This window comes from Anser brachyrhynchus (assembly GCF_964034855.1).
Source record: "Anser brachyrhynchus genome assembly, chromosome: 2".
NCBI lineage: Eukaryota > Metazoa > Chordata > Aves > Anseriformes > Anatidae > Anser > Anser brachyrhynchus.
This window is the reverse complement of record NC_137695.1, coordinates 157,526,292-157,553,119: the sequence shown is the minus strand read 5'-3', so window position 1 is coordinate 157,553,119 and position 26,828 is coordinate 157,526,292. Positions and strand designations below refer to the sequence as shown.

The 26,828-nt window shown below is 42.9% G+C and overlaps 1 protein-coding gene across 2 annotated transcripts in view; it reads right to left on the bottom strand.

The window, feature by feature from the left end:
• Window positions 1-11,083, bottom strand: part of DENND3 (DENN domain containing 3) — a 35,950-nt gene extending 24,867 nt beyond the window's left edge. Inside the window, exons 1-4 of one of the 2 annotated variants that reach the window (XM_080582079.1) lie at window positions 10,859-11,083; window positions 5,703-5,979; window positions 4,811-4,926; window positions 4,176-4,315 (exon numbers count right to left, since the gene is read on the bottom strand). In XM_080582079.1, coding sequence (XP_080438205.1) covers window positions 4,176-4,315; window positions 4,811-4,926; window positions 5,703-5,979; window positions 10,859-10,942 — 617 coding nt within the window. In that variant the 5' untranslated portion in view covers window positions 10,943-11,083. The remainder of the gene's footprint in view (window positions 1-4,175; window positions 4,316-4,810; window positions 4,927-5,702; window positions 5,980-10,858) is intronic. The other variant, XM_080582080.1, reaches the window with a different exon arrangement.
• Between the last annotated feature and the right edge of the window lie 15,745 nt (window positions 11,084-26,828).

The window sequence follows — 26,828 nt, the reverse complement described above, 5'->3', positions numbered from 1 at the left end:
CTCAACCAGATTTTTCAGAAAGCAAGACCACGGGAGGAGAGGTGCTTTGTACTGCCTCGGTGCTGCGAGCTATTTGCACTTTTCTCAAGGCAGCTGAAGAGACTCCTGTGCAGGTTGGAAGATTTCTTTTTTGAACAGAACCTATTCATCTATCCAAGATGAGAGCTCGTCCAGAGGGAGATCACTGCCAGGGATATTTCACTCTGTGAGTGAAAGATCATCCTTACTACGATGAAGGTTTGGAAGTTCACCTTGCAGTTCAAAGCACCTACATGGATCTAACTTTTGATGTTGTGTTCTCATCTTTAGTTTGAGCCTGGTTTCCAGTTATTATTTTTACTATACAATAATGTACAATAATGTGTTTAATAAAGATTAGGAGCCCAAGTTTTATCTGGAAATGCCTGGAATGGCATTTCTGGAAATGATGATAAAATACCTGAGGAATCTTCTAAACGAAAACAAATAACCACCCACCTATGCACAATCCCCTGCACTGCAGGTCCTGCAGACAACGAGCTCTGCAGAGCAGAGCTTTTTATTTTTGTATTTCCCCAGAAATCTCTTGCTAGGACGGGATCCTGAACAGAAACAGAACCTACTTCAACATCAGCCCTTTATTAGCAATCACGAAGAGGATTTTTCCCACAGGTAATTACAGGACAGAGCTACACACTAGAAACAGGTGGTTTAAGATCCACCAGCAAGTTTTTCCAAATCCCCAGGCTGACAGAATGATAAATCAGCCAAAGCACCCAGAAGAGGGGTAAATGAACATAACTGCCTTTCCGCTTTACAGGCAAACAGTGACAAAATTTTGTAATGTTACAAAAAGCTGGAACAACCCCAGCTGCACAGGGAACTATGCTCAAAACAGATCACTGAGGTCTCATTTACTATAATTGCTTATATTCCATTCAGAACAGCCACACATCCCAGCAACTAACTGTTTGATGCCCTACGAGGAAAAATAAATAGATCAGTAACACAACCAAAACCAAAAAAATGTTACCTCTCCACTTCTTCCTCTCCTTCCACTCAACTCCACCCTGGCACAGTATGATACCTTTTTATAAAAAACAAAAAACCCCAAAGGGTAGACATTCTGATCTTATCTGTCCAACGGAGTCAAGGAAGGCACGTGGAGATCACGAGCTTTGAAACAAAAATAAAAATCCTGAAGAACATATGGAAGCGTAATCAGTTGAGTTTCCAGTTCAGCAGGAAAAGCCAGCACCGAACCGAGTTTTGCCACTTGTGCTTCCCCTCTCCTTCCAGCTGCACACACACACTAGGATCTTACAGCCAGATGCAGCAGCGATACGGAAGGAGAGCTGTGCCACTAAATGGCAAATTCCCCCGCTATATGAGCAGGACAACTTGCAGTTCTATTACCCTGGAGAACTGCCACATAATTATTGACATATTTACAAGCCAATTAAAGCTTAGATGGCAGGTTAAAGAGAAATCTGAACTGCCCTTAGAAACCAGTGCAGTTTACAGGAAGAAGCCATCTAGAGTTACCTCGGAGGCTAATGCTTTAAGTGAGTGCAAAAAACGTGTTATGCGTGATCAAGGCGGAAATATTTAATTATAATGTTTAAAATACCCAGCCAGAGGCAGAAGGTTGCATTTCTAAAGAGATGACTCCACCTGCAACTTTCTTTCCACACGTGCAGGACTCCACCTGCAAGCTGGTTCCTGTCTGCTCTGAACAAATACAGGAGACCTAGAAACGTTTCTGTAACCTCTGGAATTTTCCATGGCTTTCCTGAACATTTTCCCACTTCTCCCTTAGTGGACTATTTAAAAATGTTTTCACAAACCGACTGCTTCCAGCTCGGAAGCATCTCACTTAGAGAAGAAATGACTCATGAACATACCATATAAACCTCTGCTGAGCACCCTAACTGCAAAACTGAGCCTATGCTATTTCCCAGCCTGTGGACAGCTAGAGAGTAGTATGGCCCCATATGGGCTGAGTTCAGGGAATAAAAGAAGCATGAAGCTGGACTGGGTTTATGTGGCAAGGTTTTGGCAGCAGGGAGCTGCAGGGGTGGCTTCTGTCTGGGGGGAGCTGCCGCCCGTGGGGGACCCGTGCTGGAGCAGTTTGCTCCCAGGGGATAGACCCCGTGGGACGGAGCCGTGTGGGAGCAGTTGCTGAAGAGCTGCTGCCTGTGGGCAGCCCCCGCAGGCTCAGTTCGGGAAGGACGGCATCCCCTGGGAGGGACCCCACAGGGAGCGGGGGCAGAGAGGGACCGTGAGAGAGTGGTGGAGACGAAACGCTATAGACTGACCGCAGCCCCCATTCCCCGTTCCCCTGTGCCCCTCAGGGTGATGAGGGAGAAGAGGGTGGATCGGGAGAAGTTGTTTTTAGTTTGCCTGTAGTTTCTCACTGCTCTAGCTTGTTAGTCATAGGCAATAAATGTCATTAATCTCCCTATGCTGAGTCTGCTTAGGCTGTCACAACAATTGGTGAGTGCTCTCCCTGTCCTTATCTCAACCCCTGAGCCCTTCCCATCGTATTTTCTCCCCCTTTCCCTTTGAGGAAGGGGAGTAAGAGAGCAGCTGTGGTGGAGCTCAGCTGCCCAGCTGACTAAAACCACCACAGAAGCGTATTATAAAGGCCTGATAAATTGCAAAGCATCACAGCTCAGGTATACAGTTGTAACAGTTACACAGATTAGCATTTATTCGAGGTTTGGGACTATAAAAAGCAAATGAATCACCTCCTGCAGTACCAATGGCTGATGCAACTGACTAAAATGGAAGGACTGGAAAAAGTGATCAGGGCAGGAAAGGAGAAAGTGAAACAAAGGCTTCCTTTCTAATTTACTGATCATCTGGATTTTGCACTAGCCTGTGAATATCTGTTTCTACAATGTCCCTCGTCCACACTTAACCCCTTTATTAATGCTCTGAAAGTGACAGGACAGAACTAGCATGAAAAACAGCAGTGGGTGTTTTCTACTTAAGGGCAGCCAAGAGTTACTCACTTCTGGTATCAATGCTTTTTGGAGGAAACATCTGAATTACGAGGAAGGAAGAACTGCTTTGTTCTTCCAGGACTCCCTTATCTAAACCGGCGAAAGCCAGCCTCTGCTAAATTCAAGCCCACAGGGGAAACGACCAAGGTACAGAGTCCAGTTGGGAGGTAGCGATGCACCCACCGCACCCACGAAACACGCTGCTGCCTGCTCACCTGCCCAGCACACCAACAGCTGGCAGAAACAGGTTGGCAGACTCAAGCTGTGACCTAAAACCCTAGTATTTTTCAGCTTACATATAAGAATATCACTTGCTGAAGCAAATCCCTGCAAAAAGACGACACCTGACATCAAATTTGTCTCTACAAAGCTTGACTGAAATTTACTGAAAGGAATCTTCTACCTCTGCAAGCAAAAATTAGCCAGCAATGTCCACCACGCAGTGCCAGGCTCCCTCATGCAAGGAGCTTTAAAGCCACTTCAGAAAAGCATACAGATTTTAACAGTTTAACAACAAAGCAACATACAGAGGCTATGACCTCAAAATAAGTTACTAAAGAAGACTGACTTATGTTCACTTATCTTTTAACCCATCTGCACGGCACAGTTTGAGTGTTTCTGACCCATGAAGTACTCTAACGCTACAATTTTATCTCCTAGTTCTACGACAGCCAGGTAGCCACTGTACTCCCTCAATTAAATTGGATTATTTAGTTAAAATGTCATTAACTGCTTATTCATGCATATATTCACGTTCTTGTGGCATTTGTGTGGCCACAATAAATAAAATAAAGAGGTCTTTGGCTTTTGAAGTGATTTTCAGCAGTGTGACAGAACTGCACTCATCCTTCTTCCAATGGAAAGCAAAACAAAAACCAACCAAACAAAACAATCGCCACAAAGTCTGAGGCATCTGTTTCCTGCAAATTGTTATTCTTCTAGGCATACCAAGAATATCAAAGAACACAAAGACGTCATCACATCTAAACATTAAATTCTTTGATATTTAGAACTTGTGTTTTCCTGCTGCCCAGGTAACATTCACCTCATGTTTCTTCCCTTCCACTCCCTCCCATGTGATAGCATCTTAACTTAAAACTGTTTCAGCATTCTGCACGTTGTGGGAACTCATGTATGAAAACCTGCACGGTTATTTCCAGCAGAAAGGCACAGGATAGCAAGCCTTACCATGAGAGACAATCCTTGAGGGCATTAAAATACGGGTATCTGGATATAACACAAATAGCAAGCGGTACAAAACAGTCCGACTTCTTCTCAGTCCGCGCAGATTCCCAGTGGGGCTGCCCGTTTGAGGAAATACAGCCACCCTACAAGGAAACTACAGATTAATGCGTTTATGTTAATCAGGAATTTGTGGCTGGTATTTTCTTGAGAGCCCAAGAGATATGATACCCAATTCCCTCTGCATTTTCAGGGGATTTGGATGCCTATCTCCCTTGAGCTCTTCAGAAAAAATTCAGCCTACAAGACTAAACATACATATCAAGAAGAATTTTAGCACAGAAGATATTTAGAAAGAACAGAGGGCACAGCCTTCACAAAAAACGTGCCCAAGGGACAAGGCTGCTCTTAAATACTCAGTCAAAACTCCTGAAAAACCTGTTATGGATTTTAATCAGAGTACACTAGAACAGCAATGCATTAAATTACAGCAGCGTGATACAGTATGATTTGTTCTGTATTCCTACTAAGAAAACATATCTGTTAACTAATCGCAGAAATTAAACCCAGCGTTATTTTCCAAGCGTTTTACTTTATATCTTTTAATATGTTTCAATAAAGGCATGAGTTAAATAACATACTTGCATAGGCTGGTAGTACTGTGCAACAACACCATATGTTCTGTTACCACAGACATCTGTGAAAACCAGGAAATGAATCTGGTCCTCTTTTGATTCAGAAGTTATATAAAGTCCTCCTGCAATGAAGACAGATTTTTTTAAAAAACTATATATACATGTATTTAAAATATATAATGATATATATATATACACACACAGTGACAACTGCTTGAAAAGTGATTATTTATAACAAATATTGCACATTTCCACTTAATTTCAGGAGAAATGTGTCATCTGAAGGGTTTAAAATGCACATATATAATCCAATCGATCTAAGGATTATTACAAAGGTTATAAGCCACACGCTACTGAAGAAGCAAGAAATACTACACGATTATTTTGCATTTTAAATGGCAAAGTACAATAGATGAGTTTTGTTCACTTCACTCCCCCTTCAAGGTATTTGTAAGGTCTGCAGGACTAATATGCATGTTAAAATTGCTGCAATTAAGCCTGGAGGAAATAGTCATTACTAACTTTATTGTTTATCTTAGAATACACTAACTAGGCTATCTTAATAGCAAATGAAAATTCAAAGAGTCGTTTAAAAAAAAGGGGGGAAAAAAAGAAAACCTGCATGTGTGCCCGTCCATTTAAGCCAAGATTCACCAGTAGTGGACAGGGATTTTCTGCTTCCCTCCCCTGCACCTGCTGCAGCTTCTTGTGCTACAGGGTCTTGTGCTAATGGGTCTGTCCCGCACAGCTCAGCCCTACTTTCATCACCGACCTGCTGACAAGCAGACACAGTTTTTGTACCGTGGAATTCACAAAGAAAGAGAAGATGATCCCATATTATGGGTCATGAAATAAATACTAAAACAGTTCTCATTTAGAATCGAGAGCCATACAGTACCTGGGAAGCACAGCTGTGGCAAACCAATAAGATCAACGTCCTTTGGAACTGTAATGTCCTCGGTGTCGGGTGCTTTCTGCTCCCCATTGACACTCTTGATGTTTTCAAACTTCGGTTTCTCCTTCTTCTTTCGGAAAGACCGACGTTTACTTCTGTTCAAGTTATTAGCGCTTGTATTAGCCATGTGAATATCATCTCTGCTGATAAACGGAGGCACGAATACAGAAAGAACTTCTGGATCAAGGGGCAAAAAATTTTGGGGTTTTCTTTGAGTGTCCTATAAAAAATAATAACAGTAATGCGTTAAGTTGGTACTCATTCTGCTAGGTTTTTTGAACCATTTTAACCCGTTTTTCTCCCTGCTCCTAAAACTGCGTGTTGAGAATACACTTTTTCTCTTCCTAAATAATTCATTTTTCCTTCCAATTTCCCACTTTAAATAAATTAATGCAAGGGGAATAATCCGGTCATTTTCAATCGGTAAAGAATCATTTTTCAACTTTCAAAAACATACCTTATCAGTAATCCCTTTCACACAGGAAAACTAACAAATATCAAATAAGGTATTTCCTCCTTCCAGGCATTAGGATTAAACATAAGCTCTCTATAAAGTAGCAAAACAAACCAGGCAACAAATAAATGAAAACAAACAAACAAAATAAAGGAAGCAGAGCTGAACTCCCTGGATAAGTCTTTGTTCAATTTCAGGGAAAGTTATGTTTTGATTCAGAATAACATCCACAGGAGAAGGAGGGAGGTCCTTTCACAAAACAACTTTATAAAGAGATTAAGAATGTGATTAAAAAGTAAAAAAAAGTCAGTGTTATAATAAACACAATGTTAAGCTACTGTAAAACATGAAGCCATGATTGTTTTTTTTTTTTAACATATACTGATGACTAGTGGAACAGACATCCCAAGATGAAATTACAACATTTTATAGCAGGCAACTTTGTGAGGTACTACTGCACAGAGAGCCCTTGCTGCCTCGCTTTGAAAAACTGTGGGAAAAGTCCTCAGAAAAGGAGATTCCCTTCTACTTCAGAGAGCTTTTTGGATTCTTGACCATGCACCTGATACGAATAGCTGCATTTTAACTATTTCACTGTAATTTTAATTCTTTTGGCAAGGCAAAAACAGCAAGTGAGAGCTCTGCTTAGCCAACAGATATTTGGAAACAGGAAAGGCAAGTCTCACTGTGGCTGACAAGCCTTTCCGTGTGCACTTTTTGCCAGCCTTACAGACAGACAAAGCATACATGCCGCTTCTTTTACCTTAAGGCACGATGCAACTATCACTTATATTTTAAATAATCCTTGAATACCAATGCTGGCCTCGTTATTTGCCCCACTTTTTCAGGTAGCTGTAATACACAAGGCTCTGTTTGTTCACTGAAGCCCATCCCCCTCTGTCAAAGTTTTGTAACAGAAAGTCTCAGCTTACACATTCCAGCTGATGAACCCACCAGCAGTCTTCTTCACGTGTGAAGCATCACAAGAAAAATGAGAAGGAATACTTACCTTCATGATATATTAGTTACTGGATTACGAGATCCACCATACTCTATAATAGCGTACTTGGAAAAAAAATACTTCCATAAAAATAAGAAATAAAGAGTGTGGGGAAAATAACACTACTATTTCACAGAACAGAGTCTGAAGTAGAAAGAAATAGAGGGGAAAAGACAAAAGTTCAGGTAAATATCCACTGAGATACTCAAAAGGTACAGTAAGGACTGTAAGAGCACCTTACAAATTGGGGTACTGGGTGCCATACCCCGCCAAGAACTTCGGGTGTCTTTTTTGTTAGTTGGCAACTGACAACCAGAGAGAAATCGAACGTGACCCCTCTCAAAAAAATAAAACACAAACAGAAAAAAATCCACGCTGCTAAGCACTGCAGAAGGAAGTTAAGAATTAAGGCTTAGCCCTGAGGCTGTTGTGGTAGGGAAACATAGAGCCACTCCAACATCAGCAATCTCAACTTGGCAGCTTTGCCCCGCAGAGCTTTTGATGGGAGGCTGCTTTGACAAGGCAATCCCCGACTGCCTCTGAAGGCATCTCTGTGCTACAGAGCGCTGGATGGCAGCCAGCGATTTAACGGCCTCTCAGCCTAACAGCTCCTAACATGGCAGGGCCTTGATGGCCAGGACTACAAGAGAAGCATTAGACACCAATTTGATTCTTATTTTTTTCCCACAGAACAGCCTCGTCAGTGCTGTTGCTGGCTCAGTGACCCAGTTGTCAACAGTCAGATCAGTTTGTATTAATGTCTAAAGCCCAAGTCATATTTTCTTACCCTCTCAGTTCAGAGAACGCATAGGCAGCAACCCAACAACATCCACTTGTGTCTACTATTCTTTGAGCATTTCTATTCTCTGCTTCTCCTGCCACTTCTGTTTTGGGATGCTTCTCTTCTGACTGTTGCATTTCACTACCAATGTCCTTGCAGCATACCTAGCTTCTTGTAAAAACTAGTGCCTTTTCTCTCCCGTAATTCTGCAAGATTCTTGAAGTCCGTGATCTTATTCCACCGCTATTTACCCATTATGTTCCTGTGATAACAGTGCCACATGCGACACAGATAAAAGAGACTTTTTTTAAAAACAAAAACAAAAAACAAAAACAAACCAATGACCACACTGCTTTAGACAACAACAAGAAGCAGAGTGTTGAAACCACAGAACGGAGCGTCCTCTCAGCCGTGTAATCTCGACTATTTGGTGTCTCCTTGATGGCATTCTCCTCTTCCCATCGCTCAAGAAGTTACTTCCACCTCACGTGTCACCAAAGAATTGGCTTCTTTAAGGAAGAACCGGGCAGGGAAAGGTATGAAGCCTTCCCCTAGAGGAAGGGACCTCTGGCGGTGACAGCAATGATAACTTTGAAGTTAAATCAAGTTGCTCGGGGTCTCATGCAGCTGTGTCAGAAATCCATTGAGAAGCAGATTCTCCTAACTTGTGCTGCAGCCCTCGAGTAACTTAAACCATTTCTTCTGGTAGCCCTCCTGTTGGTCAGCAGCTGTCTGCATCAAGGTATCCAAAAGTGGACCAGTATTTCATGTGTGAATGAGCACTGAGCTACAAAAACAACAATAATCATCACTTGCCTTCACCTACTAGCTATGGTCTTGATAACACAGGCCATTACCCAGCAGCTTTCACTGCCACAAGCTCACACTGCTGACTAATATTCAATGTGATCACACCTGGCTGTTTCTGTACAACAGGACACCTCACTTCCGGGAGGCCACTACAGAAAAAGTCCAAAAAAAACCTGGTTTGGTGGTGATGTCTGCTTTGGGATGGCCAGAAAGCACAACGCAGCCATTAAAGAGCAACATCTGTAATACTAATGGTGGTGGGTAGATTTAAAACCCAACAGTGATGGAGCCAGTGCAAGATCCCAGATGTCTCACAGACTGCCTGGATGTCACACGCATCACTTCAAAACTCAGCTTTATATCTGGAAACCTTAGAGCAAAAATTATCTTGGCAATAAGGACAATTAACGGGTGACAGCCCAGAAGCTTCTGTGCAAAACTGTCTCTTTGTTCCCGGAATCCCCACTGACAACAGGTAAGTCTCTTAAAACTTCTCCTGTCTGGGGAGTGGTTTAAACATCATGCTCCCACTGACCTCATTGACTTTATTACTCCACGCTGCAATAAAGTTAATGCATAAACACAATTTCCAGACCAAGATTTGAAGCACTGACAAGGTTATCCTACTGTTATATCTGTAAATATCACCGGTTTTCATCCACATTTTATTATTCCTGTCAGAAGTTCTCTTCTTTCTGCACTCACTGGAATTACACAAAACATAGCCCAACATTTTCTCATGTAGATAGTGCTGTGGAAGGAAAAGGAAGTGGGATAAACCTACAAACTTTCCCCAAGATAACAATTATTCTGTGGTGTAACAGCTTGAAGAGATGTTACTGTAGTAACATCCACACCCATAGAGGCTACTTTCCTTTCTGACATTGCGTTTTGTATTGTGAGCAAAAAGATTCAAAGCATGTGACGTGATCAGAACAATGGAAAGGCTTCTTTTTTTTTTTTTCAGCCAGTTTCCTACTTATTGTTCCGCATGTTTTCGGAAGCAACGAGATCAAACTGAGTATACAACAGTGGATGAAAGTGAAAAGGAAATTCGTCCCTTCTGGGTCTGCTCCTGAAGCAGATGCCAAAACAACACATACACACCAATTTCAAAAGCCTGGTGGTAACATTTATGGCATAACTACTTCCCCAATTTGAATGTATACATGAATGAGATCCTGGAATTTGAACCTCTCTTTAGTCACTATCACTTAAGAAGCTGACATCAGCAGAAACCGTCTCCTGAGTGAGTAAGCAACAATACCGTGTTTAACAAAGCCTTTTTTATCTAACGCTATGAGAGCGCACGGCCAAATCCAAGTTGAAGAAAGACAGCAGAGATCCGTGGGAGCAGGAGCTTGGCTTTCAGCGTGTGCCAGCAGCACCACGGCTATTCCCACAGCCGGACAGCTTCGAGCAGAGCCATCAGCACGTATCAACAAAACAAAATTAACCAGAGGACTTTAATTGTTAACTCACGTGTGCAGCGGCAGGTCACGAGCACATTACAAATATTCTAGGCTGAGCCCAACCTATCGACTCCTGTTGTACCTGAATCAAACAGGTTGTAATTGGGAGCACTTAACGAGTCCAACCTTAACCTCAATACCAGGATTTTGACCTTTATGTTATCCTGAAGGTATTTATTCTTGTTTCTAGCTTTTTTTCCACCACAGATGGGAAATGGGATGTTAACCTGTAAAGGATACATGCTATTCAAGCATTTTGCTGTTCCAGCTTATATAAAGCTACTTGGCACTCTTCACCAAAGCCCAGACCTTCCAAAAAGCGTAATTACTTCACGTTTTTGCAGAATTCTCCCTGCTGTTGACGGTCTCCTGTCAACTTTTCAAGCATTTCTGCTGCATCCGATGACAGCAAGAAGGCAACCCAGGTGCTTCACTCGCGTCAACACTTGCGGAGAGATGCCCAGGGAGGGCAGGGAGGAGTTTGCCCAGCTCGGACATGAGGTAAAAGCCGGGGAAGAAACTGCAGAGGCTGTCCCACGGAGGCTGCCTCCCGCTCCCCCTCAGCCCGCCGACCCCCCTCACCTGCAGGAGCGCCCTCAGCCGCTCTTTGGGCACGCCGACCATCAGGCAGACCTCCAACAGGCCCGAGGGCAGCACGTCCTCCATGGCACAGCAGCACGGGGCGGCAAGGGACGGGAGGACGCGGCACACCACCGCCGCCGCCTTCCCTCAGCACCGCCCGTCCCCTCCCCTCAGGCGGCCCCGGGCAGGCGCCGCTCCCTCAGGCGGCTCCGAGCCCTCCTCTCCCCTCAGGGAGTTCCGCTTTCTGATTGGTCATCCTTCCCGTCGCTCTGAGGGATGTGACCAATCAGAGCCGCGGAAGGGAGTTAGGCGGGCTTTTAGGGGCGGGGCGTCGCTGCTTGTGACCGCCCCGGCTGAGGGGGAGTGTGGCTCGACGCATGGCGCTCGGCCCGGCTCCGCCTCCGGGAAAGATCCCGGGGAAGCCGCTCCCCGCCTGAGGGGTGTAAACTTTGATTGCAATCCTATTTGGGACTTAGTCATTTATTACAACTGGGGGCTCGTCCGGGATGGCTTTGGTTCCCGAATTCTGATTTGATCTAGGAGAGGCGCCCCACCGTTTGGTGGCTCCTGTTCGAGTCGGGTCGGGACTAACGCCATCTTGTACCTGAATAAAGGAAAGCAAAGAGTTTGATTTATTTATTTTTATGAGCTCCCTTTGCCGGCTGCAGCACTATATTTTGCCCGTAGTTCTGCGTGCGAAGATCCGAAGGAAGATGACGGAGTCGTAAGTATTTAAGGCGTGTACCGTTCGGTTGGGTGGGATTTGGTTGCATGGGTGTGTGAGGGACTTGGCTGGTGAAGGACCAAAGCGATTCCTATAGGATTCGTGAGTGGGTGACAGGTCCTAAACCCCCTGCAGGACACTCTCACAAGGGCTGTGGGAATTGCCATAGTAAAATTCCTAGGTGGGTCGGAGAAAATCGAAGACCAGGGACCAAAAGAAAGGGAGCAAATTACGAGACATACCACCAGAAAGTCCATTAGGAGTAATGATTAGAAATTGGAACGGTAGGGGCCCCAGAAAAGGAAAAAGTAAATTAAAAACGGTCCAGTATTGTATGATAGAATGGCCAAAGGAGCCTTTAAGACCACACGTCTTTTGGCCTGTTTTTGGATCCTTTGAAGACTGGATTTGCCAGGCCTTAAATATACATGTTAATTCGAAGGAACCTTTTAGCCAGGAGGAAAGTGATTGTGCAGGATTATGGATCAGGACTTCACCTCCTTTTCTAGCCTCAATATTTACACTAAAAGCAGACGAGAAGTTTGAAGAAGAAGAAGAAAAACCGGAAAAAGAAAAAGATGATGAATGGGAGCCATTGGATAACCTACCACCTCCGTATCCTAACAATCCACCTCCCCCTCCGGTGGCTGTGGTATCTCCACCAGTACCACCGTTGCCCCTGCCTCTACCACCAACAGCACCGGAATTAGACTGACCTCCAGCTGCATGTACGAGAAGTAGGACTGCCATATCTGAGGGAGCTTCTCTGTGTCCCTTAAGAGAGGTACCCCTCAGAGGCAATCAGGGAGGCATCGGGTTTGTGGCAGTCCCATTAAATACCACAGATGTAAGGAATCTCAAGAAAGAAATGGGGACCCTATTAGAGGAGCCCCTCGGAGTAGCTGAAAAATTGGATCAATTCCTAGGCCCTAATACTTACACCTGGGAAGAAATACAGTCCATTTTAGGGATCTTATTTACTGCTGAGGAAAGGGGAATGATTAGGCAAGCTGAAATGAGAATTTGGGAAAGACAGAATCAAGCAGGACCCCCAGGAGACCAAAAATGGCCAAATGTGGATCCCTACTGAGATCATCAACAACCCCAAGGAAGACAGAATGTGAGGGATTTGAGAACATTAATCATACAGGGAATAAGGGAAGCAGTTCCCCGAGGGCAAAACATTAATAAAGCATTTAATGAACAACAAGGGAAAGATGAATCTCCAACAGAATGGTTGGAGAGATTAAGGAAAAGCCTACAAAGTATTCCGGAATTGACCCGAATACATTGGCCAGAACCGCACTCCTTAGAACACAACTTGCAGCTAAATCCTGGGGGGACATAAGAAGGAAATTAGAAAAGCTGGAAGAATGGCAAGAGAGGGGATTAGAAGAATTACTTAGGGAAGCACAGAAAGTATATGTTAGGAGAGATGAGGAAAAACAAAAAGCGAAAGCCAAAATCTTTGTAGCAGCAGTAAGAGAAAGTCAGGAAAAGACCCCGTCTGGAAAGAGGAGGGAAAAAGGGATAGAGAAAACATCTAGGGGGCAGCCTTATCGAGAGAGATTCACAATTCCCGTCTGTTACTATTGCAACAAGAAGGGATATATTCAGAGGAACTGTCGTAAGCGGGAACAAGATGAGAAAATATTCAAAGAATAGGGGTGTCAGGGGCTATATCTTCTGGGGACTTCAACATCAACAGAGCCCTTGATAAAACTATTAATTGGTCCCCATAAAGAGGAAGTTTTATTTTTAGTGGACACAGGGGCTGAAAAATCCACTATTCAAAAACTTCCAAAAGGAATAGAAGAAGGGAAGAGTTATATATCAGTAGTAGGGGCAAAAGGAGAGCCTTTTAAGGTACCTGCCTTGAAAGGTGTAGAAATAGAAACAGAGAAGAAAATTTGTTTTAATGATTCACTTTTGCTCCCTGAAGCAAAATACAGTTTATTAGGGGTAATAATTTTGATTTTGAGATTAAACTTGAGCATTCAAAGCCAAGGGGACAAATTGCAGATTAAATTATACACTATAGCACAAAAGGATGAATAAGTCATTAACCCTTCAGTATGGTATAAGGAGGGGGAAACTGGAAAGATAGAAATGGACCCCATAAATGTTCAAATAATGGATCCACATCATCCAATTAGAATCAAACAATGCCCTATACCAATGGAGGGCCGAAAAGGATTAAAACCTGTAGTTGACGGACTTCTGGAAAAAGGAACTTTAGAACCATGTATGTCACCTCATAATACACGCATCTTCCCTGTAAAGAAGTCGTATGGGTCATACAGGCTGGTACAGGACCTGAGAGCTGTAAATCAGCGAACAATCACTAAATTCCCTGTGGTGGCAAATCCTTATGCTTTACTAAGTCGTATATCTCCCAGACATCCTTGGTATAGTGTAATAGATTTGAAAGATGCTTTTTGGGCCTGCCCTCTGGATGAGGGATCCAGAGATTATTTTGCCTTAGAGTGGGAGGACCCCAAAACGGGACGAAAACAACAATTAAGATGGACTGTGCTACCACAGGGGTTTACAGGGTCACCAAATCTATTTGGACAAACTTCAGAGAAAGTCTTACAAGATTTCACATTACCCAGGGAGGTAAAATTATTGCAATATGTCGGTGATCTATTAGTAGCGGGAGAAACTGAAGAGGGAACCCAACAAGCTACTATTAAATTATTAAATTTTCTAGGAGAAAAGGGATTAAAAGTGTCTCGATCAAAGTTACAGTTTGTCGAACAGGAAGTTAAATACTTAGGGCATTGGCTGAGTGAGGGAAGAAAGAAGTTAGATCTTGACAGGGTATCTGGGAACTTATCCTTAAGACCCCCACAAACTAAAAAGGAAATTCGGCAAATATTGGGATTATTAGGATATTGTAGACCATGGCTTGAAAGCTACAGTGAAAAGGTCAAATTCTTATATGAGAAGTTAACTAATAACCAACTTAAGTGGTTCACAGAAGATGATCAGAAATTCAAGGAAATAAAAAGGGCATTAATACAAGCACCTGTATTGAGCCTCCCAGATGTGGAAAAACCTTTCTATCTCTTTGTGAACACATCAAACCAGACAGCATATGGAGTTCTTACTCAAGACTGGGCGGGGATTAAGAAACCCGTGGGGTATTGCTCCAAGTTACTTGATCCAGTAAGTAGAGGGTGGCCTGCTTGTCTCCAAGCTTTGGTCGCTACAGCATTATTAATAGAAGAAGGTAGGAAGATTACTTCTAGTGCTCCTTTAAAGGTGTGTGCTCCACACAATGTCAGAAGTGTCTTACAACAGAAAGCGGAAAAATGGTTAACGGATAGCTGGATCCTAAAGTATGAAGCAATACTAATCGACTCCCCTGACTTAGAACTTCTGAGGGTAACCTCTGCTCAGAGTCCAACACAATTTTTATTCTGAAAACCATCAGAGAAATTACAACATAACTGTTTAGAGGTAGTTGGGACCCAGACTAAAGTAAGGCCAGATTCAAGGGATACTGAGTTGGAGAAAGGAGAAGCACTGTTTGTAGATGGCTCCTCCCGAGTAGTGGAAGGAAAAAGAAAATCAGGATATGCAATAATTAATAAGGACCTAGAACCTGTGGAATCAGGACCTTTGAGCCCATCATGGTCAGCTCAGGCTTGCGAGCTGTATGCCCTATGTAGGGCCCTGGAACTATTAAAGGGGAAAAGTGGGACTATATATACAGATTCTAAATATGCATATGGGGTGGTCCACACTTTTGGAAAAATTTGGGAAGAAAGAGGTTTAATTAATACTCAAGGGAGGGATCTTATACATCAAGAATTAATAATAAAAATTTTAAGGGCATTAAGAGAACCAAAGGAGATAGCAGTGGTACATGTGAAAGGACACCAAAAGGGATTAGATTACTGAACCAGAGGAAATAATCTAGCAGATAAAGAAGCCCAGGAAGCAGCCTTGAGGATTCAGGTCGCTAAAATCAATATAATACGGGAGGAAGAAAGGCGAGAGGGAGGAGGAAAGAAGTTTACCCCTGAGGAACAAACAAAATAGGAGAAAATAGGGGCTAAGTTAGAACAAGGAAAATGGACACTGCCCGATGGGCGAGAGATATTGCCAAAAGCATATGCGAGGCAAATATTGGAACGCTTGCATGCACAAACACATTGGGGTACAAAGGTGTTAAGTGATCATTTACTTGAACAATTTGGTTGCGTTGGGATTTTTGAAATAGCAAAGCAAATTACAGAAGGTCGTTTAACTTGTCAGAAAATAAATAAGAAAGTGTTTCGACAAGCAGCCACGGGAGGGAGAGAAACAGCTTATAGACCTTTCGAGAAAGTACAAGTTGATTTCACTGAATTGCCTAAGGTAGGGAGGATAAAATATCTATTGGTAATAGTAGATCATTTAACACAATGGGTAGATGCTTATCCCGTAGCACTAGCTACGGCACAAACGGTGGTAAAAATTTTATTAGAACGCTTAATACCTAGATATGGGATAATCCAGTACATTGATTCTGATCAGGGCACACGCTTTACTTCTAAAATAATAAAATTATTACGTCAATCGTTAGGTATTCAGTGGGAATACCACACTCCGTGGCACCCACAAAGCTCAGGGAAAGTTGAAAGAATGAATCAAACAATAAAACAACAATGGGCTAAGTTAATGATTGAGACACAAATGCCCTGGACGAAATGCTCGCCATTGGCACTTCTAAACACAAGAACTAAACCACACAGCGAGACTGGATTATCACCATATGAAATGTTATATGGTATGCCTTATTCTCAAGGGATGCCTCTAGGGAACAATGTAGTTGAGGATCGTAGTATCCAGAAATATATAATTAGCATTGGAAGGAGGTTACAAGAGCTAAGAGAAATTGGGATGGTGGCTCAAACACCACCTTTGGGATTTGCTATTCATAAGAGACAACCGGGAGACAAGGTCTTAATAAAAACCTGGAGGGAAGAATCATTGAACCCCCGATGGGAGGGACCGTACCTTGTTTTACTTACTACTGAAGCAGCTGTGAGAACAGCAGAAAGGGGTTGGACCCACGCATCCAGAGTAAAAGGACCAATAACTACCGAAGCCTGGAGGATATGATTGTACCGATCCTGGATGTAGACCTGTAAACTGTACAGCACGTAGTGGGAGATGGAACGCCACACACGTCCAGCTGAGAAACTGGACTTGGCTGAAATGCTCATATAGGGAATTTTTTGGATCCGGATGTGAAACCGTGGCAAGAGCACAAGCGGGGGGACAATTTGACAGCCAGATCTTGAGCTGTCAGCGTGATAACACCACCAAGGAACAGCATGTGGTACGGGTCTATCGCTGGAGATGGCAGGAGAGTGTTCTTTAAACATTTCTGGTCAGCTCTTAATATGACAGGCCGCTGAAGAGAACTTGATTGTAACTGGAAGTGGAAACCCAATGCAGGAGCTTGGAAGTGCGCATATACGAGTACAAACAGGGCAGACATTGTAACAGGACCACTCGGTAACAAGGACACTCTGTATTTTCACGCTCCAAAGGGTAAAGAGGGATGGGATGGTCCTTTTCCAAACGGGATGTGGGCCCTAAAGGGACATTATTGGGTGTGTGGCAAACATGCTTACAAGAGGCTACCCGGAAACTGGTCGGGAATATGCTATGTGGGGTACATAAGACCCTTGTTCTTTTTATTGTCACAAACACAAGGAAATCATTTAGGAATAAGATTATACGATTACCTGAACAGAATGAAACGATCTGTTGACGCTTCCTTAGCCGGGGGTAGTACCCAAAAGTGGGGAGAGGATGAATGGCCTCCTGAAAGAATCATACAGCATTATGGACCAGCTACCTGGAACCTAAATGAGGTACTATCGGGAGCCCAAGAACCTATTTATAATTTGAACCAAATAATTAGGTTGCAAGCTGTCCTCAAAATTGTAACCAATCAAACAGCGATGGCCTTGGATCTTTTGGCTGATCAATCCACTCAGATTAGGAATGCTATCTTTCAACATAGAATGGTCTTAGACTATTGACTAGCAAAAGAAGGGGGAGTGTGTGGAAAAGTGGTTAAGCAGATAACAAAGGAAATTAGGAAGTTAGCCCATGTCCCAATACAAACTTGGAAGGGTATGGATTGGGATTTGTTTTCATGGCTGCCCGGTGGACCATGGGTTAAAAGGATGTTATTTTTATTTTTATGTGGTGTAATGATATTATTGTTTATACCTTGTATGATACCTTGCTTTACATTGTTGATAACGTCGAATAATAAATAACACCCAATTTGTGGTGACTTCAGTAGAGAAGAAGGGTGATGTGTCAATAATGATGCTTAAGAAATGGACCCCCTGAGAACCGACTGATGAAATCCAGTTGTTACTAGCAAAGGTTGAAGAAGAGACATGATAATATTAAAAAGAAGATGGGGGATTGTAAGGAATGGTCCAGCAGTTCGTGTCAGTAGAGGATTTGAAGGGTTAACATTGAGACCCGGGTCTAGGGGATAAGAGAACAAAGGGGTTTTCAAAAAAAAGAAAACTGCTGCCTATTGCACGGGACGTTGCGCAGGTCTCTGACATCCGTCCCAGAGGCTACCAAATAAGAAGGAAGGGGGAGCGGAAGGACGACTGAAGGACAAAGGCTGGGAGGAAGACTACGAGCCTTCAGCACGAGCGACCCCCGAGGGACCACCGGAGACTGATACGCAGGCGCCCTTGGGAGTGTTCGGATTCCAGAAACCAATTATAATAACCCTGCCTTTTCTAGAGGTAGTAATGAATATGTATTAACCTAGGAGCATAAAAACCAGCCGCCTGATGTAACGGGTGGGCATCTTGGTGGAGCGGAGACTCCCGGCGCACCCAGTGCTGTTTGCTTGCCTCTATTCGTTTAATAAATTGTAAACTTTGATTGCAATCCTGTTTGGGACTCAGTCATTTATTACAGGGGGAAGCTCCTTGTTTTATCCCGGGAGGAAACAAGCCGGTTTTTTCAGCCCTGAGGTGCCTCGAGGCTGCCCGCTTCCTCATAGAGGCAGGTGCAGTCAGCGCTGCACTGAGCGGTGCCGCTCGCCTCGTGTTTGCTCCGAGTGACTCAGCAGCAGTGCGTGGCTGCCGTTAAATAAGAGCCATTAAATACAAGCCTCGTTTATACAACTTGTCATAGTTTCGACAAACCGTAACCGCAGAGCGGGTTGAGGGCTGTGAGGTGTTTTCGCCTCACAGCAGCAGGGCCCTGGCTTCGAGCTGCCCACGCAAGCGAGGGGATAGCGAGGGGATTCCATGGTTTCTTTTCCAGCTCTGTAATCTGCACAGATACTGAGTCACTCCACACGTGTTGGCTTGAGTTGGCTTTCCCTGACAGAAATGTGTGTCCTCTGGGACTGGCACATAATTTTATCAGACACCGCACGAGGTACCTGCAACTGTGGCAAGCAGTTTCTTTGAAACCGAAAGTGTAAGAGGTAAATTTACCACAGCTGCCAACCTCTTTGTGGTTTTTTCACGGGTTTTACACACAAAAAAATCCCGGTAGAAGTGCCTTTTCGTGGAGATTTTATAATCTGATTTTTTGTTTTTTTACAGTCTCACGTGTTCTCATATAACTTTTGGGGGTAAGTCACAAACACGAAATAAAATGTTATTATATAGCACTGACTAAAAGAAGGAAATTCTTGAAAACCTAGAAGTTCAGGGATTATTTCTTCAAAAGGGCTCATAGATTTATGTTAATCCCTTACAGCCTTAAAATTCACTGTTAAAATCATCTTGTTTAGCTTGCATAGTCCAGGACATGGAATCAGAGTGATTTCTGTATGCTTCTGACTGATGCATGAGTCCTGAAATAGGGTTTGATTACAATCCCTGATAGAAGTCATCTTACTTTTGGTTTCACTGTTCAGTTCAGCTTTTTGCCACTGGTTCATGTTAAGCTTCACCTGCTGCTTGAACAGCTTCTTCACTAGAAAAAGATTTCTCCTTGCATAGGAAATATAGAGTTCAAGACAATTCTTGATCTCAATTTATTTTTAAGAAATTATACAACATATGTATACGTATTAAATTTCTTCCTAGTCACATCTGTGTGTCTTTTATCAATCTCTTCAAAGTTTTTGAATATTCTTAAGGTTATTACTTCCACAGTGACAGCCCTACATCCCACTTCTTTGACCCGTGTCTGTGACCTGCTATTTGACCACATTAAAAGAAACATACAAATGGAGAAAGGCTATTTAGCAATCTAGGTCACCCTGCGGTTAATTGATCAGTATTATGATTAGTTTCAGATTTCTCTGCTATCTGCAATGATAAATAGTGAATGATTCCTGTTCATAATTAGTCTAGCCCTCAAGAAGTTATTATAAAGTTATTATAAAAGCAGAACTGTAAGATAGAAGGTAATAATGTGAATCTCTGATAAAATCTCAAAAACTTTGGAAACAGGATAACAGGTATATGGGATCACTGGGAAGAGACAGAATAATTAATACAGAGAAGAACCCCTTTGTGCTACAGAGGGATTCACATGGTTGAATCAACTCTTTTCCTAAGAAAAATTGACATCTGAGGAAGAAATATCCACTTTTGTTATGTGCTCTCTTTTTGCAAGAGTACAAATACAGTAGATGTTTGTCTGTTAGCTATCCGATGTGGCGCTCAGCTGCTTAAAGTACATGAAGAAAAACTGCTGCTGTAGATACATCTTCAACATGGGCAAGGCTCTATCGCACCTGAAGACCATGTCTTGGTAAAGATTCCCTTAACATAGAAATCTAATGCAGCTGTCAGTGTTCTTTTGACACCATCTTGCTTATAAAATATAACCAACCCAATCAGATGAGAAGCCTAGAGCTGTCTCTAGCATTAAGGACATCATCAAAATCCCATAGTCACAGGTAATATCTTCCATCTTCCATGTTCTGCCTTGCATTTGAAATCTCTTCCGAAATCTTCTCCAGGTGGAAGATTTCCACCTTCACCTCTTTCAAATCGAGCGACTGCAAATCAGATTTGTCCAACAGTCGTGCTGTGAACTGCATGGACATGGTTGACGTGTTCTCAATCACGCCACAAGAGAGCTCAGCGTGACTTTGTTGGGTTGCAGACATCTGTACTGTGAACGCTTATATTTAGTTAAATGAACCCTACCCATGTAGTGGTAAAGCCATTCAATGTGTTTTCATCATGGCATCTTCCCACACGTGTCTTCTGTCGTCTTTGGTACCCATAATATAGTGCTCAGTCCTCAACCTTTATGTTCCCTCCCAATGGGTATGGCACAACCACCTGATAACAGCAGCTCTGAGGTAAAGAAGAGAAACGACTTTGCCCTCCAGAAGTTCTAGGACTGTGAGCTGTAAAGCACAGAAGTGCCTTAAGGAGTTACAAAATGATTATTGGGCATGTTATTTTGGTGCTGATTTCCATTCGTGCTTGTGCACGTTCTCAAACAAAGCTGTGAATTATATGTAGGCTACACAAGGAGTGCACAGTTTCTAATTTTTGCAGAGTTTCACCATGATTTATATAAGTCTACAGGAATTTCCTTTTGCCACTGAATATAGACATCATTTGTATTCTGCAGGTTTATTCACACGCTGCTCCGCTCAATATCCTCCCCTTCACTTACAATTAAGATTGTTGCACAGCCGTGTCTTTCTTTAGGTGAGGATTGAAACTCAGACGGCTGCTTCCTTCCACCAACGGGCTCACAAGAATCCTCATTTCTCTGTCCATGCTGTGCAAGATTGCATAGGTAAGTCTTTATTCTGTCTGCTAGGAGCTGTGTGCCCCAGCCAAAGAGAAGAAGGGAAGTACAGTATGAAGTACGCTCCTCTAAAATGCATCACACTAACTCTTTGCAGTCTAGAAGTCCGTGAAGAAACACAGCATCTCAAGATTTTAAACTCTTTGGCTGTGAAATCAGTTCTTATTAACGTGGTCTTTCATAGGTGGAAGGATTTGTTTTAAACAAAACTCAGGGACATCAGCTTGTAATGTTCTTCCCAACGTCAGCATTTTAGTTTTATAATCCTTCTCTCAGAAGGAATACAAAGCAGGAGAATTCCATGGACATGCAGAGAAAGGTATTTATGGGCAGACATGACATTGCTTTCATTGCAAGACAATGCAAATTTAAACTCGTATTAGCAACCAGTTGATAACTGGCTATGCAAATTGAATTATTATTTTCAAACACGGGCCCTGCACAGTCTTAGAATTTCTCTCTCAGAGTCTCAGATATTTATTCCCATTCTTACTAATGCTATAAAAACTACTGTGACAGATTTTTATTTTCTTAGTTATTGTCCAACTGAGGATAACGACTTTGACTTCAATATTATTCTCTAAAAGGCCACCAGATTCAGCAGAAAGGCATCAGAGGGCAAGGAGGACAGCTTAGGGATCTCGGCAGCTATTAACAGTTCCATTTGCATCTTCCTTTTTGACTTGGCTTGTCTGGTACCCTTACGGCACTGAGCTAGTACCTCTGCGCTGCCCCACAGCAATCCCAGAACTGTCAACGGCAGTCTTGGCACCTGCAAAAACATCCAATTAATTTAATGTGCTGCACACAGAATACTCGTCAGCTTTTATGGTGCTTGCAGTTAATTACCTTAATATCTGTCATCTCCTTTGAGATATAAAGGTGGACCCAGCCACGCTGTGAATGAGGGTAGGACGTGGGAGGGAAAGAAAGGTGCCACGACCACATGTGTGCGGCAGTGTTTTGTGACCTGGTGTTTGTGCCCCAACAGGGAGGGAGAGAGGGCTAATGAGGAGATAAACGTCCCCTTGGCCCCACTGTAATCCCACAACCTGATAAAAGCTGCAAAGGACCACAGGATATCACTGTGCAAGACCACTGTAACGACAAAAACTGGAACAAATTCAGTGGAGGGCTGCCGTGGTGGTTGGGGCTGGAGCACTTGCCCTGAGAGGAGTCGAGCTAACAGGGCTGGAGAAGAGATGGCATCGGGGAGCGAAGAGCAGCCCCAGAACCCCCAGAGGTCAGCAACAAGACATAGCCAAGCTCATAACCGAGGTGCACGACAGGAGGTGGAGCAACAGTGGTCAAAACTGAAATGGGAAGTACTGAATGTGTCTGAGGAAAATATTTTTCATTCTGAGAGCGGTTAAGCACCGGAACAGGGGCCCGGAGATGTGCCATGTCCATCCGTGGAGGTTTTCAAGAAGAGACTGAATAAAGCCATGAGCACGTGGATCTGACCTGACAGCTGACCCTGCCTTGAGCAGGAGTTTGGACTGGAGACCTCCTGAGGTCTCTTCCAGCCTGGATGAGTCTGTCATCCTCAGCGACTCTCTGTACAAATACAAGAAGGTTAAAAATTCTTTCCATATAGGAAACGAAATGTTAGAATTGCAGTCAACCAAGGAGGGGAAACCCTCAGCCAGTTGGACAAACAGCGACCTGTCAATTCAGCATGAAGTATTTTTTTGTGACAGGGTAACCAAGCCCCAAGAAAATAGCTTTTGGGTGTCAATGCAACATTTATTCCCTGTCATCTCTATGTTCCCATTAAGTACACTGGCCATAGTTTTAGTTTTTTGGTCAAAAAAAATCTGTTGAAAGACCTTGGAGGGAAAAAGAAAAAAGAAAAAAAAGAAAAAAAAGCTGAGCTTTGTCACATGTAGCAACGCTAAGCTGTCAGGTGCTGGCAAAAGAACCAGACTAATGTGAGTGCTGTGGATATTAGAAACATTTCTCATTTCAGATACTGTGAGATTTTCCTGAGGCTGCAGAAAAGCTCCTTCCTGAATCTAATTACTATAGGGTCAATTTTAGCAGTGTTTTATTTATGAGGGATGTATAGCATGTCCCTCAAATCCGATTTGCTTAACATGACATATATTGTTCCAGTTAGTTGCCATCTGGCACAATCTCAGGCAGCCAATGGGATTTTGATAGTTTTACAACTTTTTTTATAGTAGCATTAAGACTTCATAACGTTTGTCATTTTACTGCAGTGCTGTTAAAGAAGTGCAGATCCACAATTATTGAAGTGGTGGGACAAGAGAGAGGAGAGCTCAATTAGCGCAGAGAGAAGGAAAACCAGATACAAAAAGTAAAACTTCAGGTAGAATAATTTTTATGTACTAACTTCTTGTATCCATCAACCTAAGAAGCCTTAAAATGCATAAATACAGGTATCGTAATTCATGACTACAAGCTGGTTTTGTTTGTTTGCTTGTTGTAAATAAAGGAAACTTGTTTCTGTGCCTGGAATCTGACGGAGTCTGAAGGTGCTTAGAGGTGGTGAGCATGGGTTTACCAAGGTCAGTCAACAAGGCGGTGTAATCTCCTTCCTTAGAGGTTTTGGAAACTTGGCTGGATAAAGAGCAGAGCAACCTGGTCTGACTTTGAAGCTACCGCCGTTTGATCAAAGGGTTGGACTGGTGACTTCCGAAGGTTCCTTCTAAACAACGTCTTTCTTTGTTTCTATAATTAATTAAGCCTATATTGCTTTATTTGCATCCAAGGGTCCTTAGAGATTTCGAAGTGCAGCAGAGAGAGAACAAAGTTCAAACATTTGCATAGCTAAACATATCAGGTACTTTTAGGTGTACTTCTATACCACTGTAAAAGAAATTTATTTAAATGTTGCCCGACACGTCAAATATAGCAATCAGACACATACTGCTGTGTCGTGTGCGACTGAAACTGGACGTAACGTAACTTCTGGTAAATAGTTAACTCCAGTTAACTGCTTCAAAATCCCTGATTTGCATGGGAACATCATAGGGCAACTTCGAACGTGAGAACAGGCAGCCTGCACTGCCCCAAGACCAAGGAGGATTCCGTACATAGCTGAGTTTGAAAAGAAAAAATACAGTAGTAGAAGCATCGCCCATGGTCTGTGCTTGTTTTTTATGTTGCATTTTTCCTGATATTGTAAATAAAGAACTGCCAAAGTTGGGGCTGGTAAATTTACGTGACAGTGTGTCCCTTCTGTCTTGTTTTCTATGGTCTTTTTTTGTTCCTCTGTGATGGGAATTTCAGTTTTCTGTAGGATATCCTGTTAGCTAAAGAACAGAGAGAGTATCTACAAAGGTGAAGTATTCATCAAAGGTGTGAGGCTTTCTTTTCTGGCCCAGCTGAACGTAACACTATCTGTCCTTATTTCAATTTATCTTTCTTTGGTGCTTGGAGAAATTTTCAAAGTCGATTTACCTCAAATCTTTTAAGAGCAGAAAACCACCTAAATACGATAGCTCTACTAGATGAAGTAATATAACCCGGTGTAAAAGGAAGTGACTGAAAATCATAAAAGAAGAGTCATACCCCACACAGATGAACCTTAGATGCGATTATCAAGTGTCAGAAAGAGCAAACTGGTTATAACAGCTTTGGTCTTCCTCTAGTAGCCTAAGTTTTGTTCTCATCCACAGGTTTTATATATTGGTAAGCTCGCTTGCTGCCTCTTTTTTAAAATTAAGCCTCCAGCCCTTATTTTCTTGTTAAGGATCAAGCCCACACAAGTCATTACAGCATTGCAACGTCGGGCTGTAAAAGCCTCAGGTCGGGAGGCATTGAAATACATGTGAACTACATCATTCTGCTGTGGCCTGTACTGCACCGAAAGAGAAGTCGTTTTTAAAGCACGCTGGGGTTATGTCGTGCGCCGCTACCATGTGAGCTTCCCTTTCAGGCCTTTCTCCAGGCTGTGCAAGTTGATCATAGATCAAGAAGTTGAACACGTACTGATAGAATCCATATGTCTTTAATGAGCAGAGTACAGGCTCCTAGGAAAAGCTGAGCCAACTAAATTGGTTGTGTCTTTCCTGTCTGTCTGGGGCTATAGTTATAAGAAAGCAGCATTGTTAGTTGAGAAAGAATATTAGGGGAGTTCATAAATGAATCTATGAACAGATTTTCCTGCCGGGTCTGTTCTTTAATTCATATCTCTCTGGGTTTTCTCCTGGATTTAACAAGGTTCTTTTTCACAGAAGCTTTCTCATGGTGATTTGCTGCCAGTATACTACAGCACCAGTGGAGAGTTGACTGACTTGAACAAGATACAATCACCTCTTCATAACAACATGCACGATTACCCCTGAAAATCATGTAATTATGATAAAGACTTCAAAAGGAAGAAGGTAATTTATTTACACAGTGTCCAGAAAGATTCAGTCTCTTGAACTGAAGCTAAACTTGAACTTCAGTGTGGAAGTCTTTAGGATTACTGCAACAGGACCAGTCTGAGTGCACCAGGGAGGAATCACAGGGGCTATTAATAAAGCGATGACTAGAAGAGTGCTGTAGGGCACCGTGCTGCAATGTATATTTACAATATGCTATAAAAGTTGCATTTATTTTAAAATTAACGTCTTTTAAAAGCAGTACATTTTGTTTCGGAGAAAGCAGCCCCCAGCTGGAGTTTCCAAGTGATCCCGACCTATCTAAATCTCGTGAAATAACAGCAGCCAAGCCTTCTGTTTTCCTGCTCAGCCAAAAAGCAGCCCTTAAACATAAACAGCACAAAGGCTTTGGCACCAAGCAGCATCTGTAATTCAGCACTGAGCCAGCTGTTGGATCCCCCATGCGATATTTTGGTACTCTGCTTTATTTTTGCTAATACCAGGTACACTAGGGGGCTTGAGACACCCTTGAATCCAAGCATCCTACAGACCTATGGCATAGCGTCTGGTCTGAAGAGCTTACAAAACCAACAGCCTGGCAACAAGGGCTTGTTTCGTCTTTATTCTCTGAGTACAGATGGTGTGCAGTTCTGCTAAATTAAAATAAATACCAGAACTTAAATATAACATCCACATCCTCCAGACAAGTGATTGCATAAATATGCAGAATTTGCAGCCTTGTTTTCATATTAATTCTAACCACATCTCACTCGTATCGCCAGGCAATGTTTTCCCCTTATTATCTTTCACTACCAGTCTCATTTCAGACAGCAAAGCCAGCTCCAGACAGCCAACTTTCTGATAACAAAACATCCATGGCTCTGGCTACCCCTGCAGCATACGGCAGAGCTCTGAAAAGCTCTGCTTACCCTTCCAGCTCCCGGGAAGGAAGAGGGAGAAGGTGTGTGAGATGGTGATTCAGAGATGGCCACTGCCCAAGCAACAGCTACTGATTTCTACTTTCCCATTCTGTTCAAAGCACCAAGAGCAAACCCAGCTCTTCATGACTTTCCCCTGAGTTTTCTAGCCCAGATCTTCTGCTTAAATTCATCCCATTTCCCATGTCAGGAGG